This window comes from Haliaeetus leucocephalus, unplaced genomic scaffold (assembly GCF_000737465.1).
Source record: "Haliaeetus leucocephalus isolate CR32 unplaced genomic scaffold, Haliaeetus_leucocephalus-4.0 Scaffold932, whole genome shotgun sequence".
Taxonomy (NCBI): Eukaryota; Metazoa; Chordata; class Aves; order Accipitriformes; family Accipitridae; genus Haliaeetus; species Haliaeetus leucocephalus.
Window position 1 is genome coordinate 4,543,727 of NW_010973368.1, and position 21,433 is coordinate 4,565,159.

The window sequence follows — 21,433 nt, forward strand, 5'->3', positions numbered from 1 at the left end:
GGGCGGGACGGGCCCAGGCCCGGCCCCTGCGGCGGGGGCAGGCAGCACTGCTGTGCCCGGGGGGTCAGGAGTTGTGACCTTAAGCTGGCTGACGGCATTTTTCTGGCCCCGCCATCCCGAAGTTGGTGTTTTCAAACAGAAGTTTTCGCCCCCCATTCTCTGGAAATCCAAACAGAAAGGAAAATTCCCAGGAACTTTTTTCCCCTGGAAAGCCACCAAGCAAATAAAGTCCCATTTGCTCAGATGAGTTAGTAATGACACAGGCTTTGCAAACACAGTTGACAATAGTCAAGGTTTTGCAGAGCGCAACCTTTATGTGTACAAATGCCATCGGGGGTGGGTGAAATACCGGTGCGGGAGCGTGCTCTCCCTCCGTGTGCTGCTCACGGGTCACCACAGCTCTGCAAAATCGCTCCCTCTCACCTGGCTGTGAGCGCACTGTGGCCTCTGCAAGTTGAGACCCATCACATGTTGAAACCAGACAGTCTCATAGGAAAACAGAAGTCCTGGTTGAAGTCCACGCTTTTAATGTTTTGCTTCATTCCACATTTGAATGTGTACATCTTAAATGCAAACGATCGAACTGAGCACCGCTATCAAATGCACACTTCTAATGTGTGTAGCCTTCTTCCAAACTCTCTTTAAGATGGGCACTTGCAATGAAGTCAAGACTCAGGTCATGCCTGCCTTTTGCGCTGACGAGTGCTGCCAAACTGCTCCCTTGATGGTGACCAGCTGCTGTCTCATGGGTTATACTTAGACAAAACACTTTTTGAGGGACAACCTGCCTCTTACCCTTTTTGTGTATGGTGATTATCACAATGGGTGTCCATGGCTAGGATCTGAGCTGATGTTATAATGTATATAAATAATAATCCCAACAGTCTTGTTTTCAAATCCCCAGTTATAAAACATCACAGACCACAGATGCAGTGACTTGTCTCAAATCCCACAGATGTCTCTGGCAAAGCGCAGAACTGGGCTGTGGTCTCCCATATCCCGCTGCAGTAAGCAAACTCCGGAAACCATCTTTGGTTTCTAATCAGAAAATGGAGGGTGTTCTCCAGAGTAAGGATCTGCAACATTAAGGGCTGATGACTGGGGCATTTAAAATAAGGCTGTTCTTTAAAAGGAAAGGTCTAAGAAAGTATCTTCAGACACAACCCACATCAGGATAATCAGACTGAAATCAGAGAAGAATGTTAGCTGGTGCCACAAACAAGCAAGTATCCGGACAGCCGCAGTTGTTTGGCCTACACTAGAAAAAAATATTTACAAACTTTGGCAATAAAATCAAAGCTGACAATGGTCATCTGCTTCAGGGTCAAACCTTCCACTGGCTTTTGCGGCATTTTGTTCTGTATCCAAATATAACCCTACCATGGTCTTGAATGACTGGACTACTTGAGAGATTTTTGTAGAACCTAGGGGAATAAAACCACTAAAAGTACCCTATCCTTGGGGAAATGGACTTTTTCTTCTTGTCTGTATAGGCCATATTACACTGCGTAGGCTACCTAAACTTCAAAATCTGTACGAGTGATTATGCTCACTGAGCATCACCCATAATGGTAAGATTTCTAAGTGTACATATTAGTTCTGCTCAACCTTTATCAGAAAGCCTCTTCTGTTACAGTTTTGGTTAAAACCCCCTCCCCTTCAGAAAGGTCACAAAGTCCTTGGTATAAATTATGTAAAATAATAAGCACTGAACCAATTTTGGCACCACCATCAGTAATTGGTGGGATGAATGAGTACTTGATTTGAGGCCCCCTTAAGTGCTGACCTGTTTACAAGCCACACTTTATTACCAAACATACCGGGAATTCGGCAGTAGGGAAGTCTGAATCTGTTCAGGACTAGTAAGGCGAATACACTCTTTCTATCCTTGTCTCCTTTCAGACTACAACTGCCACAGTCTGGCTTTCTCATGAAATTGTACAAACTGGAATACAAACTCAGAGGAGAGGAGAACTCTTACCAGCAGCCTGGCACGGCTCTCTGATATGTAGGGGGGAGGGTTTCACAGCCAAAACTGCAGCTGTTCTCAGTTATCAGGACACAATGGGATCCCACAGCAACAGGGTTTCCAGCACTGAATGTCACCCCTTGGAGTCAGAAGGTGCAGGTGAGGTCACAGAAGGGTAGTGGTGGTAGGTCGGGGGGACAGGGTGGCCGCAGGCTCCACAGGGCTTTTTCATGACATCTGGCCAGCCCCTGCAAACGGGAAAAGGGATTCTCCCATTCATAAGCAGTGTAAATCAAGAACACAGATCTTACAAGTGGCACCATTCCTCCTGGAGATGTTTTAATCGTAGCCAAGCAGCTGCGCTTTCTCTGTGTAGGTTTGAGGAACTTACAGGGTCTAGGAGGTGGCCGTGAACTCCTCATTTACAGAAGAGAAAAAGCAAATGAACCCACTGCTTGCTGGTGGTGACATGGAGAATGAGTCTGAGGAGGATGCAGGTGCGGTGTTTAGCTAATAGCAAACTCACTTAAAAAATAGTCAGAAATGGCCAAAGGAAAATTGCCAGCACCCAAGAGGGACTACTGTCGCAGCAGGCTGATCACCAGGTGGGAAGGCTTCCCTTCCCGAGGCCGGGCAGCAATAAGGAGAACGGTGGTGAACGGGGATCCAGGGTGCCAGTGCCCACAGACAGGAACTGCCACCCAGGAGCAGCTTGGAAAAAAACAAAATGCATCAGAAGAGGGCTTGCCAGTACCAGCTTCCAGGCAGCTCCACCCAGCTGCCCCTAATGCCCGCAGGAGATGTTGGAGCTCAGCACCTTGTGAGACCAGATCCTGTTTGAGCCCTCCATAGCCCAGAAGGACAGGCAGGACGTGAAGGGCAGAAGAGTTTTCTGAACCTGCTGCTGTCAGGTGGTGCTTGTACACAGCAGAGTCAGGCACCGGGTCTGCTCGCAGCATTTTGGCCTGACTTGCTAGCTTAGCGTAACGGTTCCTCTCAAAGTTCAAAGACTACTTTGGCCTGTCACTTAGTCATTAGAAATTAATTTCTTATTTTCCTTCATAATGCAATTACTGTACGGGTCAGATATGTGGGACAACTTCTCTCCTTGGTTCTTGTTTTTCTGTATTTAAGTAGAGTATAATGCAATTTATGAAGTGTTACATAGTAATTTCCCCTAATGGTTGCTCTACTAGATGAGATCCTTTATCAAATATTTTCCATTGCTTCAAAATAACATTTGTCTAAATATCCTTTCTTATTTTTCTGTAAAGGTAGCTCTGGGGGATTTTCTGATCCAGCAGTAATAATTTATTGCCTATTTGGGATTAGTCCCTTTTAGCTAGCTTCTCTGTAAACAAGGTTGCTGTTGTCAGCTATGAACTCTTGAAACTTTCACTCCTTAAGTGGGATCTGAAAAAATTAATTACCTGCTATCAAGCCCAAATGATTATATTGAAATTAGTATTTCTCATGAGTTTTTGACAGTATTAACTTAAAAAATATTATCACTAGGAAATACCTGGTCAGTTAATAGTTGGTTGTCATTTTTCTTTACATATTGGCTTAAATAATTGTGGCTAAAATGCTGGTTGAATTTGACTGACAGTAGCAGCAAGGAGAATGGTGTAATTGTTAATCCTACCCTATTTCAGAGGCAAAATGTTGTCAAAATGTCTGGTTGTTTTGCTTTTTTCTTGGTCTAAATAATTTATATTAGGACGGAGAAAAAAAATCTCTATTTTATTTATATATTTTTATTTATTTTTTTTATAATTTCTCTAGAAGTCTTTTGATATCCACAGTGGCATGACTTAAAATAGGAGATAAAGATTTGATACCCTTGACTAGATGACCAAGCTAAGGCACACACATTTTTTTCCAAACCACAATAAAATTAATTTCTCAATTTTTCAATAAATGACAACATTTAGAATATTAATTCTTAAATACTTTGCTTAGATACAAAATCACGTCTCGTAGCTGTTTCCTCATAAATTCCTTCAACACCTAATACTCCCAAGTTAGTATAATTATATAGTTTGACACATCACCAAATTAACTAATTCCTTACAGAATGTAAAAAAAATGCTTATATCTGAGCATTTACATTAGTATCATTTTGTCTCCATACTGCAAAATTCTATGTTCCATTTTATGAGTTGCCCCAGTCGAGCTGTTACTCTGATGTATTTCTTATGTCAGACATTCAGAATGAAAGAAGTGAGGACAACCTTGGTAGCTTCCTTTCACAGCTGAAATTCCTTAGTATATATCAATTAGATTTTATCCTGGCAGAGAAGGAGAACAATTTATTAAAATCTTCATCTGACCTTTACATCCATCACTAGTGATTCTAAGAGAGACCACTTCATTAGTTTAGCGTCACGAACTAGGACCTTGTTGCAATGCTAGGGAAAAAACAAACATTTTCTCTGATCCAGAGACCTATTGAAGTATAAATTGCTAGTGTGATTTATCGAATATTTGTACAACATAAATGAGGGGAGAATATAAAGCAATGTCCCCAGAGAACAGACATTGTTAACCTAGCATGAGAGAAGGGATTTGCAGTTATCTGAATGCATTCCCTCACAAGTCATACAGCAAACCATGGAGTCAACTCCCCTCTTAGCTCCTGGTTTGTGACTGGTACCAGCTGTGCATGAGGCAGGCTGACCAGAAAGCTGTGTCTGCAGCCCCAGCACCTGGGAAAAGGTGATAAAGGAGTCCCCAGACCCATCACTTTCCATTGCATTGGTTTTAACACCAATAATCATGATTCAATGCTTTTCAAATTTCTGCTTGAATAACAGTATTATCATCTGTATCAGTGCTAACTTTTACAGCTCCACAGGGATGCAGGGACCACTTCTGGATCTACCTCAGAAGGCTCAGTCCACACACTGCAGGACTGGCTGATGTACTGGGCACATGACAGCCATGTTATCGGGGGATGATGCAGTCTGGATGGGTTTTGTATAACAGTCTGTTCCACAGAGTTGGAAGTTTATTTTTATCAGAATGTCTAGCATTGTAGAGCCATTAAGCAAAGAGGATCAGTGGGTACTGTCATAATGTCCCAAATCTTTGGTTCTACTTGTCTCGTGAGTTCTTTATGTGGAATTTAGACCTATTTTTACCCTTTCCTTTGTCTTTCTTGCACTAAAGTAATGCAAGTAAACCCATCATTTGAACAAATAAAGTCTGGCAGAAGGAAAAGGTCTTAATGAAGGAGCTGCAGCTGCAGGGCTGGTTGAAATGCAGTGATATGGGTGCCAGCTGGCCAGTCTTTCCCTCACATAGGTCTGAATGAACAGGCAAACTGCAAGCTCCACGTCACGCATCGATGCTAAGTGACACCCAAGAAAGGTATAATATTACAGGTCAATACCCTGGAGCTCTAAAGGGAAATAAGGAGTAAGGGAAGAAGGTAGTAAAAGCAGTGACAGGGAATGAAAAGCAAGATTCAGAGTAGGAAAAAAATATGTATTATATTATTAGCCAGAAATTATTTTGGCAAAATTACTCTTTTTTTTTATGCATTTATTCCTCTTAAAAAGGAATTTTCCAAATTCTCTTTCTCTCTAACTATAAAATAAATTATGAATTGTGGGCAAGAGAAGCTGTTTCACTTCCAGTGGGTCTAGTTACACTCAGTCCCAATATACAATAGCATTCAAATGCTTTCTTTTCTGCCATGCTTGAAGAGTACTACCAAGCATTCCCAGTCTGATCGCAAAGTCAGTCAACAGTGTCCTGCCTGTGCCTGGGGAAGTGTGAATCAGTTCAAGAGAACTAGGAAGAACTGGCATGGGTTTGGCTTGTAGGTTTGTGGGGAAATGGGATGAAGAGGGGGAAATTCACTTTGCCTGGTGGGCTCAGAAATTGAGAAAGGGGAGAAAGGCAGCTCATGAGGGAACGAAGACCTAATGCGGGATAACTGTGAGTCCCCCGCACATGGGCTACAGAATTTGGGGAGGCTCTTTCCAAAAGCTGCCAAGCCACAGCCGGTCTGTAGACCTGCAGCCCCAGAGTGAGCTTATCCCCTCACCAGCGCCAGCACTGCATGCGTACAATGCACAGAGAGCGGTGGGCACGAAGCAGGGCTGGGGAGGGAGTGCCTCCGCAGCATGTTGAAGAGGGGTGCAGGCTTCAGTGAGAGCAGTGGGAGGTCTATCACATCCAAGGAGTCACATCTCTGCTGGGCTTGCGTTGACAAAATGAATCTTTTTGGTTTCATGGCAGACCAGAATGAAGAGACGTCCAAAATCAGTGAGTCTCCGGAGTCAGTGTCGCTGGCTGACACCTCAGCAGAGAAGGCCGCACAAGGCTCTGACACTGACCTAGAGGTTGAAGGTGAGTGTTTTCTGACCATCTGCCCTCACTAGCCTTTCCCCTTACAGAACTGTACCTACCAACTGGTATGTATCCGAAATAGAGACCAAGGGCACAAGCCTGCCAGGGTCCTGACAACCACATGTAATCTGGCGATTGATAAAGCCGGGGGTGGGGGTGGGGGTGAATGTCCCTCTAAGAGCTCTCCCTTTGATGTCAAGCATTTCCTTCACCTGCTTTCTAACCACCATGGCTATTCCTTTGTTCCTTCTTCTCTCCTCTAGTCCTTAATAACCAACACCACTGGAGCAGCCCACCGCTTAGGGAGCAGGAGCAGCTAGCAGAAACCAGGGATGGGACTGAGGCCCTGTTTGTGTGCTCCTGATGAAACACTGCATAGCAATTGCAGTCTGTGTACCATAGGTTTGCCACAACTGTCCCTAGACTTTTCTGGTGGCTCTCCTACCATCTTCTGCCTGATGAAGTCAGTCCTCTGGCTAAACAAGTCTCGCACTCATTTTTGTAAGAGTAGGATTCGTCCATAATTTAGGATGAGAACTTTTTAACTTGTTATAAATGGAAGGAAAATCAAAAGCCATAAGAATGCAAGAACAAAAGACTGTTTTGTTAGAGGCCTCAGATTGAACTGGAAAATGGCTTTGATGAGAGGGGAATTTGTCTTGAGGTCAGACCATTGAATGCATATAAGAACATGGAGAAATATGAGCTCTAAGTATGGGGTTTGATGAAGGAATTCCAAATGACAGGTTTTTGTGGAAATACAGCCGCCAGCTGCACTGGTATGTCTCACTGCAGCTGTGTCAACAACACCCAATGGCCAAGATGAGAATGCTGGGATTCTTTCTGCTGGTTGTAAGCCAAAATGTTCTGAGCTGCCCTAGCTCTGCTGGCAATATCAGCTGCGTGCTTCAATTAAAATTAAAAGAAAAAAAAAAGGATGAAAATGTTTTTGCCTGATGTCAAGAATTCTCAATTACACCAAGAAAGGTTTAGTCACATTGCAGATTGGTGAGAGCTGCAGCAAGTCACTGGATGCCAGATGGAGAAGCAAGGAGGATACATTAACCCTTGGATGTCTGGGATAAAGGGATGGGGAGAACCAAGGGACGATAACCCTTTAATAGTAAAACCCTACTGTCATTGCATAGTGTTACTTAATTTTATTAAGTTACTTAATTTATTTAAAAGAGGAGGGAGGACACTGAATGCACCACTCATCAATATACTTTTTCTCTGTAGATCCTGAGAAGGCCTTTGTGGGCATTACAGGCGCAGAGCTGTACTTGGAAGCATGCAGGCTGATGGAGGTGGTGCCTGTCTCACACTTTATTCAGAACTTGGCCAAGCCTTACATAAACCTGAACCACCATGGTCTAGGACCCAAAGATGTCAAAGCCATTGCTATTGCTTTGGTGGTGAGTAGCCAGTAAGAGTGGGGCCACTGTTCTCAAGAACAATAGACATTTTAGGCCTCTCTCAGGCCTGGAAGCCATCACTGAATACACAGTGTGGGAGAAAAAGTCATGTATCTTCCCCACAGGAGCTCTGAGCATCCCTAATGTTTCTAATCCCCTGCACAGGAAAGTCTTGTGTGGCAACTGCTGGCCTTTGCTGGAGTTACCCCCAAGAGCAAACTGATGCTTTTCCATGGGACACAAGTCCCCAGTGCTCCTAATCCCTACAGGGCCAGAGGTAGGGCTGGAGGGATTGGTATCCCCTACTCTGGGTTCTGCATAGAGATGTGCTACACTCAGCAATGGATAGGGTGAAGATGCCTGAATTGGAGCTTGGATCTGAACCTGGGTCTCCAGGCTGGCAGAAAGCAACAGAAAGTCCTACCCACTCAAAACATCTCCAAAAAAACATCTCTTTTGTATGCCAATTCCCAGTGTCTGTGTCCAATGTCTGTTGAACTGAGGAAACTATCCCCTTCATTAACTTTTCAGCAGTTTTTTGTGTGTCTTTGTTTACCTTTGTGTCTTCCCAGTCCAACGCAACCGTCACCCATCTAGAGTTGGAAGACAACTGCATTCTGGCAGAAGGAGCCATATGCATAACAGAGATGCTACGAGAGAATTCCTCCCTTCAAGAACTGGTACCCAGTCTGGTGTAGTTTGTAGCCAAAATTATTGCTCACCAAGTTCAATCATCTGAAAGAAAAACAATTCATTCCATTATGATTTTAACCAAATAATCATTGTTCCCATGCAAAATCATTCACATTCTGAAAGTCATAATATTTTATGCTGCTCTACTTTTAAAAAGTACAAGCTTCTGAAATGCAGAAGTGTGCATGTGATGGCAGTCTGTGAGTCTGGAACTGCTTTCTTCATTAGCAGATGTGACAATAATTACCATAACTAAGTCTTTCCGGTTCATGCTTAGCCAATGGAAAAAATGTTTTGGTCAGGAACTTTCATTCTCCGATATGACATGGGGAAACTTTTCTAAAGAGCATAAGGGAATAATGCAAAACCTTCAGATATGAACTGGTTCCTTCATCTGAAACTGGGGTATACAAAATGCATTTTGATAGGCCATGGGATCTGTGTTACACTGGAATAAAAGATTCTTGGCCAAATGCCTCTTGGTTCACTGAAGACAAAGACCCATGTGAAACTGATGGCTCTAGGGCTTTATTCCTGTTAGGAAGGATACAGGGTTAAACCCACCTATAAATCACATGTTAATTACTGTCTGGCTGACATTTCTCATATTGCTCATCTTGCATTATTCCCTTGATATCTTGGGCATTAAGAAGACAATAGAGCTGGTTCATTCTTTGCACTCATCCTTCTTAACCTCCCTTCTCTCCTTCCAGAACATGTCCAATAACCACCTAGACACAGCAGGAGCTGAAGCCTTTGCCAGTTTGCTTTTGGATAACATGTCCTACCTCCACACTCTTCAGCTCTCAGGTGGGCTATATGCACCCAAACAACAATGGCAGTGGAAGTGAAATAACATGTGTTTCATTATGGTCTCTCATCCTGAGAATATTAGTCAGACTATGGGCAAAATCAATCTCTCAGCTATGTCTCTGACAGGAACCCAGAGTAACAGTGGAAATCTAGATTTATAGTGATGTGATTAAATATTTGGCCTGCTCAACCTCCAGCACCTCTGAAAACCAGTCCTTTATGAGAAACTTAGATAATTGCTGGAGTGGCTCCCACATCTTGGAGTAACTCTACTCTATGGAGCAAAGTGGAATAGTGACTAACTTCTTTACAGCCAGATATGGGCCATGATTAACTGGAGGTTCCACCTAAAAGCACAGCTTCCTGCAGACCCCAGCACAGCACCAAGGGAGAGATCAGCTCACTGTTAATACACTTTTCTTCCCCAGGAAACAACTTTGGAGAGGAGACTGCAGCATACTTTGCTGAGGCATTAATGGTGAGTTACCTGAAATCCAAGGTCATTTGCAGCCCTGGCTGTGTAACAGACTCTCCTCATCTTGAAGCTGCTACTCACTTGGCATGATTTCACTTGGCAATACCCATATGATTTCCTGGCATAATTCTGCCGATTGCCTCTTGCTTACTTCAGAAATGACAGAGGCTGGGAGGACGCAGAGCAGGATGGACTGTGTTAACATTTTCTCAGGACAGCTGTGCGAGTCTGGCTGAAAAACAAACCTTCAGGACTGTGTAACAGAACAACATCTGAGTGACAAAAAATTTTCAAGAAGCATAAGTAATCCAACTTCATATCATTTTTCAAATCTCCAGTAAAAATAAGACACTTGACTTCTCTGATTAGTTCCTGTCCCAAAGCCTTTGCATCATCTGGCACCACCAGAAGCTGCCCTGAAGCAAGGCCTTGACCTGATATCAGAAAGTGCTCTTGATCAGGGTACAATGGTGGGAGTGAAACAGGGGCAGGAACAGAGTTGCAGGATGTGTTGCAGGCCAGACGTGAACTGTGTGAGGGAAGTTTGCACAACCCAAAGTCCCATTGCTTTTGCTGTTTTAGGATAATCACTGTGATGTTATATGCCTGACAAAGCTTTGTTTTGGGACACGCAGTGCCGCAATCTCCATGCTGATGATCTCCCATGCGCTGAAGATTTCAGTGTGTCTGATATCCCTCTGTTTCATCCTCATGTGGGGGCCTTGGCATGGCATCTGGTTGCAGCTGGCTGGAAGATCTCATTGTCTCTGCACATTTGTCTCTCTGCAGGGCAATTACCAAGTGAAGGAGCTGGACCTCAGCCACAATGAGTTCTCTGAGAAGGGAGGACAGCTCCTGGGACAGATGCTTGGTAACTTAATTTATTACTCCCGCAAAGCGAGGATGATGTCAGCACAGTGAACACGTATTTCCTTCTCCAGCAAATATGCCCTATGACCTGGTGGGTAGTACAAAAGACAGGGCGTCCAGATTTAGAGCTTCCTGCATGGTCCACAGGCTCACCCTCATCACCACAGGTGACTCTGGCAACTATGACTAATGTATCAGAACACAAACACTGGATGAGAAACCACAGTAACAGCAGTCCATGTCAGAGGGAAGGGAGCTGAAAGAGAAGTCCCTTAGGGAGTATAAAGCAGAAAATTACATTTTACTAAAATCTAATAGGATCAGAACTGTTGTTTGTTTTAAGCTTTTGATTACAAAGTTCAGGAGTGATTTCAATTTTTCTTAATGGTTTGAGCCATTGCACAGCAAGCAGCGAGGGAAACAGATTAGGAAGAAATAAAATTCAGCTGCCTAATTTATCTGTTCAGACAAAGTGAGATCCAGCGTGTGCTAGGAGAGAGAAAGCAAACAAAACAGTTACAGTCTTTCAGTAATCTCAGGTGCTATTAGTGCACTGGGAAAGACTTGCATGAATATCTGACAGCTCTTCTTCCCTCAGTATGTCCAACATGCCTGCGACCATAATGGCCACAAGCATGTGCTATGAGCATCCAGTGTTCCTTGAGCATTTCAGTAACACAATGCCTTCAGTTTAATTAACTCTTTCCTTCTCCTGGTTGACTATTTCCACTGATATGTTTCTCTTTCTAATTACAGTCCATGTCTTTAAAAGATGGATCAATTAAAACTGCAGTGAGGACAAGGCACTGTGCCCCTGCCTTGGACAAGCCTGCAGGCAACACAGAGATCAGTACTAAAACTTGTGACTTTCCTAGCCCAGAAAAAAGCCTCTCCAAAATCAAAGGTCTTACAGCTCTTCTCTCCTTCCAGCTCACTTGAGGCAGGAGCAGCAGAGATTACTGCAGAATCTGTTACTTTTCTGTTTTGTTTCTTAAAGGAATATTTTTAAGTCAGCTAAACTCACCATCTGCCTCCATCCAACCTCCATCCATGACAAATCTGGATGAGAAATTCTTTCTGAGAATGAAAAGCAAGTGTTGGCAGCAAGTCCTACACCTCCCAGTGTCACAGTAGACACAGATGAATTCGCACATACCCTGCTCTAAGTAGAACTTACACCGTGAGGTGTGCTATGCATGTGAATTGGCACTGGCACATATACAGCTGGGCACATTCCTCTCTTCTGCTAATCAAACATAGGCAGAGTGAATCTTGATATTTTAGATGTGGCAAGGAGAAGCCAGCCATTTTTCACAGTGAGAAAAACAGTGTCTATTAATATAAGAAATCCTCCCTCTCTCTCTCTTCCTCCTTCACAACTTTTTCTTTGATTAAGCCAGAAAAAAAACTGTGCTCCCTTTCTGCTTGTGATCAACAGCCCATTCTCTGTTCTTTGGGTGCTCTGGACAGCAAAGACTCTGTAGGTACAGGTTCCTCCTACTGCAAACAGTGAAGGCTGTTGCTGAACCCCCAGCAAACTTTCCCTTAGTCCCTAAGTGGGTCAGCAGCTGTGTCCAGACCACTCTTCATGAGCTCACGTCTCAGTTTCTCTCTCCTAGCCAGCAACACAGCACTGGAGATTCTGGACCTGAGCTGGAACCACCTGAGGAGGAAGGGGACAGTAGCACTGGGCACAGGTCTCAGGGTAGGAACACCCCCTGTTTTGTGATACACTTCACAGCGATTATTACCAGAAGCTCGTTGAAACACTGATTGGGAACTCACATCCCTGAGGTCTGAGCAGGATTCAGTAGCTCTAGCAAGGTTCATTCTACTGACAGTGGCAGTCAGTGCCAGGAAAAAGACTAAAGCAGTGAGTAGGTCTGGTGACTTACGTGGATGGAGAGACCCTGGTGACATCGCAGAGATGTTGGATTCATTGGGGCTCCTGAGTGTGACTTGAGAGGTGCTCCTGTCTCAGCCAGGCAAGAAAGGGCAGAGTGGTACAAAAGATGGGCATGCAGTAGCTAAGATCCCTCTTCTCTCCCTGGAGGGCAATGGTGCACTGAAGATACTCAACCTTTCTTGGAATGGCATTGGCAACGAGGGAGCACTGGCCCTAGGAGAAGCTCTCAAAGTCAATAATGTGCTGGTTCACCTGGACATCAGCAACAACCAGATCAATGACGAGGGAGCCAAGAAGCTCTGCAGGGGCCTTGAAGTCAATGGAAAACTCAAAATCCTAAAGGTAAAATAAAGCCAAGGCAGGGCTGGAGGAATAAATGGAGGGAGTAGAAAAATCTGAGTCAGGAGGGGCAGAAGACAGAGGTGAACTGTCTGAGCTAGAACTGGAGGAAATGAGTGTTGCTGTGGGTTGAAGGTGAGCAGAGCAGAAGGAAATTCTATCCCATTAATTCCTTCCAGGGCAACTAAATTGCACTGTTCCCCCCCAAAAATCCCCCAGCGGGCTGGCTTGGCATAACTTCACACCCATTATCACCTCAAAGTGGTTGATTGTTGTCATGTCTAGTCTCAGTCAAGTGAGAACCTAGGCATTCAACATGTCTAGCAGAGAGCCTAGGCATTCAACAGGTCTGCATATATACATAAAATGTAGTTGTGAAGGTACACAGGTACATGTAATACGCATTTCAACCTAAGGCAGAGGTTCACACTGAAGTTGCAGGTGGGCAAGAGTGTGCCTTTCTCAGTGTGTTAATAATTTGCTAAAAATTTATTCAAACATGGGATAAACTGTCATTGCCACATCAGGGCAATGCCACAGCACTACCTAAGGGAGAGGAGTATTATCAAGCCCTGGAAAAAGAAAGCCAAAACTGCCTTCTAGTAAGCTAGAGATCAATAATCCTGGAAAGGGCAAAACTGAATGACCAGCCAAGCTGGCTTCAGAGGTTAGGGTTGAGAGCTTGCGTGTCTTCTCAATCCACGATCATTCTCTAGGAATTCAGCTCAGAAAAGTCAGCTTGCTTACAAGCTGCGTTCTCAGCTAGATCTAACATAACCATCCTGAGAGCCTGCAAATGGCAGCACGGTGGTTGAGGGGCATCTTTAAAGCTGTTCATGTAGGCCTATCTTTGGACACCTCTGTCCTTGTAAATCACTGCAACCACACAAGTCTTTATGACTGCTGCTTTAGATTATGTAAATAAATGTGTCTGTCTGCCTTGCTCTTAACCTGGCTTGAGGTAAAGTCACTAGCTAACACCAAGGCATTCCTCTCTCTGTAGCTGCACAGATTGTATTAGGAGTTGATAACATAAAGGACTTAAAGGAGGACATATCTTCTGCTGGCCAGTGTTAACCAAGAAAGTTTTCTTTCAAATAGCAGGAGTGGGGACTGCACATGAAGTCCAGGGTGGGGGAGAGGTGATGTTCACACACTAACAGATGCACATGGCAATGCCAACCCCATAACGCCAGATACCTGGACCTTGTAGGCCAGAGGCAGCCGATCAGCCTGAGCTCTGATCTGCTGTGCTGCCAAGAGTCAAGGGTATGGGAAATGTCCCGAGGGGCATACCCCCATCCAGAGGGATCCTACGAGCAAGCACACATTCAAATGCAGCCCATTGCCTCAGCCTCTCCCCATCACATGACTGAACATGATCCACACCACATACTCCTGCATGGCAGATGTAAGGGACCTGATATGTAGAATTTCACACAGAAGCTGAGAAGGCAACTCCATTGGGAAGTTGCATTGCAGAGTTTAGTGGGACAGAGACAAGAGATGGTGAGATAACAGACAAACCCATAGAAAGGGACCACAGTTACTCTACAGCCCTGCTGAAAAATGGGAAGAAAGGATCATCCTTGAGGCTACAGCATGCCTTCTGCCAGGCATGAAATCCTCATTCTCACCAAGTCTGGATCTATGTCTCTTCTTCCACAGATGGCCAGTAACCCCCTGACCATGGAAGGTGCCACTGCACTACTCACATCTGTCAGAAAGAACCCCAAATCCATGATGGAGGAGATCAACATTTCAGTAAGAGCTTATGTGCTGGAAAGCCTCCAGGACCATACACTATACATTTTTAGGAACTGGGTGGATCACAGAGCTGCCCCCTTCCAAAACTGTTTTGAGACTTGCTGTATCATTTATGCACAGCCATTAATAAAAAGAGGCTACTATTTGACAGCCCTTCTAGAAGCCACATGGAAATTATAGCGCTTTGGTTTAGCTCTTGAGAGGTGCCTGTAGTATCATCACATGTCACTCCCTTCCATTTTGCAACAGCAGAACAAGAACAAGGAGTGAATTCCCACTGGAGGATAAATTCTCTTCATCCCCGGAGCTGTCTCCCTCCAGGGTAGCCTAAGATGCTAGATACTGTGAAGTGCTTTGATACCTTGTCAGTATGTATGAGGAGTAGAAAAAGATGGATGCTTCAAGGCATTGAAAGCAAAGCAATGTTATTTAAAAAAACAAAACCCAAAAACTCAAAACCAAAAAAAAACCCCAAACCCCAACATTAAAAGGCTGGTGTGGAAGGAAAAAAAATCAAAGAGGCCAAATCTTAGTATGCCAGGAGCACAACACATATTGTTGTAACCTCATGTGCTGCTTCTAAAATGGGAGACACAGAAATGCTTCTGAGCTCCTGCATGAGGGCAGGGATTGCATTGCAGACCGACACTGGGGAGAGACCTGGGCACACATCGGTCCACTCCTGGGCCTCCTATCAATCCACTGGTGCTTCATGGGAGCAGTGACAGAAGGTGTCAGTGGCCTCAGGGCCCTCCGTCCACCTTTGGGAGCACCGTGATTAAAGGAAAGAGCATTTTCACAAAGATTAGGTTTGGGACTTGGAACATAAGTAATACGTTCACACTTGAAACAAGCTAAAAAAAAAGTTCATGAGCAGTTTTGGAGACTCAGTGTAATGGGTTGTATCTAAGTTACATCTGCATGTGTGTCTTTGTCCTTTGGTTACTGTATTAAAGAAAGAAACTAAAACAAAGCAGAATAAATAATATTCATCTATAGTCTTTCCTGAGAGTATTGAGGGCTTTCAACAGAGATCATCTAAAGAACAGGCGTTCCTCTAGGGCAGACAATTTTTCCTGCATAAATTAAGATCAAAGAGAATCATTTGCCCAGTCTGCAAGGAGTCAGGCCTCATTCTGCAAAGGAAAACTAAAATGGGCCATGTGGGAGTAAAGGACTTCATTACAGTATACATGGTTCTGCTAGTTTTATTACTAATAATCTAAACAATTCATAAACTTGGAAAGAGTAATGTATTTTAGCTAAATTCTGAGAAATTAAAGAAATTATTGAAATGCATTTCTTTAAAAGGAGGCACTCAAGAAATTCTGAGGCAAGGAGTTAATTAACATTAAGAATCTTCAATCCAACCTAAATCTCACTATGAATTTCTGCTTTTTAGGGTTAACAGATGCTTTCTTCACCTCACCCTTCAAAAAGTCTAAATTACCTGGCATTTCACAAGATAAATGGTCAACGGCATAAATTCACAATGATATTTTGGTATCCCAATCAAATGGTTGTAGGCAAACATGTAATCTGTCTGACAGACTTCATTCCACATGTAATGTAGGGAGTCTTGCATTTCAATTCAGAGTATTTGCAAATGTATAGCTCCAAAGATCTTACACTGTCTTAAACCTTTAAAAATTAGTAAAGGTTTTAATATTTTACAGGAAACTAAAGGGAAGACATAAACAAAAGCCTCTTCTGCCCCTTTTCCCAGTGGTAAATGCTTATCTTGACTTTTAAAGAATGAACGATGGATCTTAACCTTCTAAAAAGAAGCTATAAGAATGCATTGGGAGACTTTGTAAATAAACGTTGAGAAAAATTATGGTGCTTGATGCCTTGGGAACTTCCCGCAATGACAGAAAACAGAAGCTTTCATGAATTTCCAGAACTGCCTTGAAATTTCCAGCAATTAAGTATATTATAAACTAACATAATACATGAACAATTCCCCTGTCATCATGGGTATGAACAAAACCATAATCATGTTTTTAAAAGATCAGTCAAGGCAAAGGCAAATCTGTCATAACTTAAATTTAGAAGAATAAATTACAGTGACATCAATAATATTTGCATTGATAGCTTACTTTCTAATATCCCCAAACCCTAAATCAGGATGCTATGCTGCTGCCCATTTTGTAAGTGCTGAAAGAGAAAACTCACAGTGTGAGCTCTGAAATCCTGAGCTGTCACTACCTGGTTTGAAATTCTTAGGAAAACACAAACGTCAGGTCTTGTACTGCTGACTGGAGCATCCTATTAGCATTACACAATGAAACAGAGCTTTAGCAAAAGTTCTCTTCATCTGGAGACACCCAGACCTTTCCCAGATAGGTGCATCTTTCTTGTCTGGGCTATAAAGCTACATTGCTGGAGATACTAATCCTTTTAGGCCTTGGATGATTTTTTTTTTTTTTTCCATTTTTGCAGAACTCTATGGCACATTTTGGCCATTAACTGTTCAACTTGCAGTCTGCACCTTCACTGAATGGAGAGGAGACCCATCTAGAACTGTCTCAGGGATGAACATGAATCACTTGAATCACCTAACATAAGAGGTCTTTGGTGTAGACATTTACCGGATGAATATCTACCTTGCATTAAGCTAATTTCTACATAAATTTGTACACCCTTTTCTGTCTCAGACATGGGAAAAGAGAAAGAAGAACACTTATTTAGGGTCAGGCCTCCACAGAATTCCTGAAAGTGAAGAGCAGGGATAGGAGAAAGCACCACCCTTAGGAGAGAATAGTTAATGTTGACTTTAGATGGATTTGTGAATACAAACAAGTCTTTCTTGTTCTTTGGGTATCCACACTGGCTGCACTTTCCTTCCTCCCATGTACCAGAATGTGTTGGTGAATGAAACTTTCATCAAGTTGCTGGATTTGGTGTGTCGAATGCGTCCTGAACTAGATGTCATCTATGGTGAGGTCGAAGGCCGTATCGCCAAGATCCCCAAGCAGCATCCAAATCCAATGAAAGTGATCCAGGTGAGCTACTGAATCTGGGTCCATAGCTCCACTGTACACGGTACACATGCTCCAAGCACTTGGAAGGATGGCGGTTAGAAGGGGTAAGCTTTCTTCCAAGTGGGAAATTCAGCCAAGTTCCTTCAGAAAAGTATATTCAAAAGAATGTCACAATGTTCACATATCTCAGTCCATGCAGACTGACTAAGCAAATCCTTTGATTTTAAGAAGCTAATACCTTAGGATCTGAGAGCACTGGGGAAAAAAAGAATCTGAATAGATGTTGCTTGCTGTGTAAAACAAACTGATTGATTTCAGGTCTGATCCAAATGAGTGTCCATCCTTATCACAAGCCCACTTCGATAGCTGACTTTCATAGAACGCTTCACTGACAACTGTGCTTCATAAAAGTAGTATATGATATTACAAGCAAATATTGTCCTAAATATAAATTACTTAGCTTTTCAAGGTCTGTAATTTCTATGGATAGCAGCAGATGGTGCTGTCCTCCTTGCTGGAAGGCAACACAAGCACTTGAGCATTGCTGAGTTAAGTAACACTTTTGCACTAGCAGCTTCACTGTGTTTCTTAGCTGCTGTGCGGGTTTTTAGGTAATTGGGTGACACTTGGCTGTAGATATGGATTCAGATGAACTTAAGCAAAAGCTTGGGCTGTTAGCTCACATCAAACAGTGCTGCTGTGCTTCACAGCAAGTGACGCTCACACTAGCATGCTTTGCAGTTTTTAACAGCTATTATGGTACTCAGATGTGTCCTCCTTCAAACAGATGGGAATTCAGAGAAGAGCAACTAAAGTGATCAGAGATCTGCGGGAGAGGACTGTCTCTGGATTTGACAGCCCAGCCAAGCAGTGGCTGCTGGGCTGAGCACTAAATAACCACATGCAATTATCAGAAGAAACAGGTTTACTACTGAGTCTCATTTCAAGGTAGGGGGAGAAGGAGGTATAACTGAGAAGAATGGGATTAACCTGAACAAAAGGATTTTATTCTGACAATAGGGTGGCTGCAGAAGGAGTTAAGGACTCATATATCACAGTGATGGGCTTAGTAAAGGCAGGGTGACAGATGGAAGAATAAAAGGAGAGCTGGAGGCAGGTATCAGTGGCTGTTTCATGGTTACGCCCATGTTTTATCTCTGCTTCTTTTAGAACTATTTGAAAGAGCACAACCTACGACTCTGGGACTTTTTTAGGAATATTGACAAAGATGGAAACATGAAGATCCCTGTGGCAGCCTTCCGGAGAGCCATGATGCAGGTGTGCCTCTGAAAGCATGGCCAGGATGCTCTTCTGGCAGGGTACTGCTCCAGGGAAACCTCTGCTGCAGCACAGCCACCAGCCAGCCTTGCTGGTGATGTCATTCAGGCTAAAAGGCTAAATTCACCCATCACAAAAGTTGAGCCCTGAATGAGACCAACAGAAATGCTATGATATCCAGTAAATACTGCAGATGGCATCAGTGATAAAGGATCAACTTTAGAATATCACAGAGGTCCGCTGTTGTATAGGACATACAGGATCTTGATAGATACTTATCTCTTACTGCTATGGGAAAGTGAAAAAGAAGCATTTAAACCCTTGCCTCTACACACTGAGTAGACTTCTCTTCCTGCCAAAACCACCATGGTGCTTGGGATCAGTAGCAATGGTCAGCCAGCCATGATACTCTTTTACAAAAAATTTTTTTTAAAAGTCTTATTTTAATCCTAAAAGAGTGGACTTGGCTCCCCACCACCAGTCTGGATTTTTTCCATCCCTTTCTCTGTGCACCAGGCCATCTGTTCATCTATTAAAAATGGCCAGGCCCCAGTCTGATATGGAGGATTTTTCTGCTTAAAAATACCCAGGTTTGCTAGCATTTCTCTTCTCCTCTTAGCAACCAAGCATCCCACTGGATCAAGTCCAAATTGGGGAACTAGTGCGCAAGCTAGACCGGAATCGGACAGGGATTGTGGACTATAGGTGAGTGAATGATTCCACTTACTGTCCTGGCTCGTCTTTCTTTTTTTTAATTTGGCTCAACAACAAATAAACACAACCTTATTCAGCTTTAGAGATGAAGGGACATACGTTTTTGACCAGTCTATTGGTTACCAAAGTAAAAGGTAGACGAAAGAACACCTTGTATTCTTAGAAGTTCTGTTGAGTCAAACTAGAAGTCAGTCTTATTCTTCTGTTTGATAAACTTGCTGTGAGAGTGCAGGGATCTCAGATCTGAATGGCATTTTCATTCATTCTTGTAAGCCTGTGTGAGAAGCATCAGCTCAATGCTGTCCTCCCCCTGAAATCAGGGTAAGATTTGCAAAGAGAGAGTATCTGTGCCTTCAGACCTTTTCTTCCATCCTCAGGGACTCTCAGTTTTCTTCCTGCTCTCTGATCCTTCTTCTTAGGAGACCTAGTTTTCCCTGGAAACCCACCTTCAAACTACAGAACTTTTCATTCTCTTGAAAGTGCCTCTTCCTTAGTGCCTGTAGCAATCATGTCCAAGTTCTGAGAGCCTCAGCAGTCAGCAGCAAACTCCTTGGAGGCTGTCAGTCGCTGCAGGCTAAACCGCTTGTCATTGGACCCAAAATTCCCCCTAGATTTTCAGTCAGTTCTGACATGTGACTCATCAGCTGAAAGCCCTACTAATCATGCCCAAATGGTCCCATCCCTCAGCACATACTGAAGGGTTTAAATATATGCTGTAGTCCAGGTTTAATGCTAGAAGCAATAGGTCAGTTTTGCAAATCTCTTCCCCTCTTAGCCTCCTAATGTTTTCAAAGAGAAGCTAATTGCTTTGTTAGGTCTGGTCTTTATTCCTTCGCATACATCGGTGCCATACTTAAAAGCATCCACACTCAGATGCTAGCTGGGCCTTAGCCTGGTTAATCTTGAATCAGAGGTTACATGGGGTTCCCAAGTACTTTAGGCACAAATTACGGAACTGTGGTTAAGTAGCAAGCAGATTAGGAACTGTTGAAACACAACAGCCAGCAAAGACTTCCTCTGGTGCCATTAATGTGACTGAGTTGGTATGTGGGGAAAAATAAATGGAGATATCTACTCCTTATCTAGCTTCCTAATGCATGCACTGTAGCATGTGTGGTAGTGTAATATTCTCCTAGTAGACAAGAGTCAGAAGAGTTGTGACCTTTTCTGTCCTTATCATTCCCACCTCGGGCTGTTTCCTCAAGGTCCTCTCAGCAGCTTTAAGATACCTGACAGGGAAGGTTCACTTTACTAGAATAATAGTTGTTCACCTCCTTCTTTTGAATCAGTCACTTAAAAGAACAGAAGCCAGCACAGAAAGCTGTGGAAGGGGAAATCAAGGAGGAAGAGGAGGAAGAGAAGGAAGAGCCATAAAAATGAAGCAAGGAGGCAGGTCAGACGATGAAAGATTGTATGAAAAACACTGGAAGAAAGCTCAGAGTGGCCCTGGGCTTGGGGAGACCCAACATGGGGGAGCTCTGATAGTCTAAGTTGTTGAATGTTGAAATAAAGTTGATGTTCTACTACACAGTAGGTGTCTATATAGTCTGGTCCTTTTGGTTAGGGAAAGATTGGTCCTTTGGACCTGGTTACCAAATCTGTCTTACTCTGTATGCTGACAATGCTGAACTTATTTGCAAAGACGGAGACAAAAAGTGGGAATTAGGAAACTAAGGCACTCATATATTGTTGTTATCCCCTTTTGAGGGAAAGCACATGGACAAAGACTGAAGCAAGTCACCTGTGGACACCCCCTACCAGACTTAGCAGTTCTGACACAGGGACCTTTGCAAGAGGAGAAAAATAAATTTAACGAGAAACTACAGCTCGTGTTGCTTTAAAAGTTATGGG

General features: G+C 43.4%; 1 protein-coding gene across 1 annotated transcript; it reads left to right on the forward strand.

Moving 5' to 3' along the window:
- The first annotated feature begins 2,053 nt into the window (after window positions 1–2,053).
- On the forward strand, window positions 2,054–20,956 carry LRRC74A (leucine rich repeat containing 74A). Its single transcript, XM_010583749.1, has 14 exons — window positions 2,054–2,128; window positions 6,218–6,328; window positions 7,568–7,743; window positions 8,316–8,423; window positions 9,150–9,246; window positions 9,678–9,727; window positions 10,514–10,595; window positions 12,214–12,299; window positions 12,648–12,842; window positions 14,508–14,603; window positions 17,468–17,611; window positions 18,761–18,868; window positions 19,488–19,573; window positions 20,872–20,956. The coding sequence occupies exons 1-14, from the start codon at window positions 2,065–2,067 to the stop codon at window positions 20,954–20,956; spliced, it is 1,488 nt and encodes a 495-aa protein (XP_010582051.1). The 5' UTR covers window positions 2,054–2,064.
- Window positions 20,957–21,433: the final 477 nt, after the last annotated feature.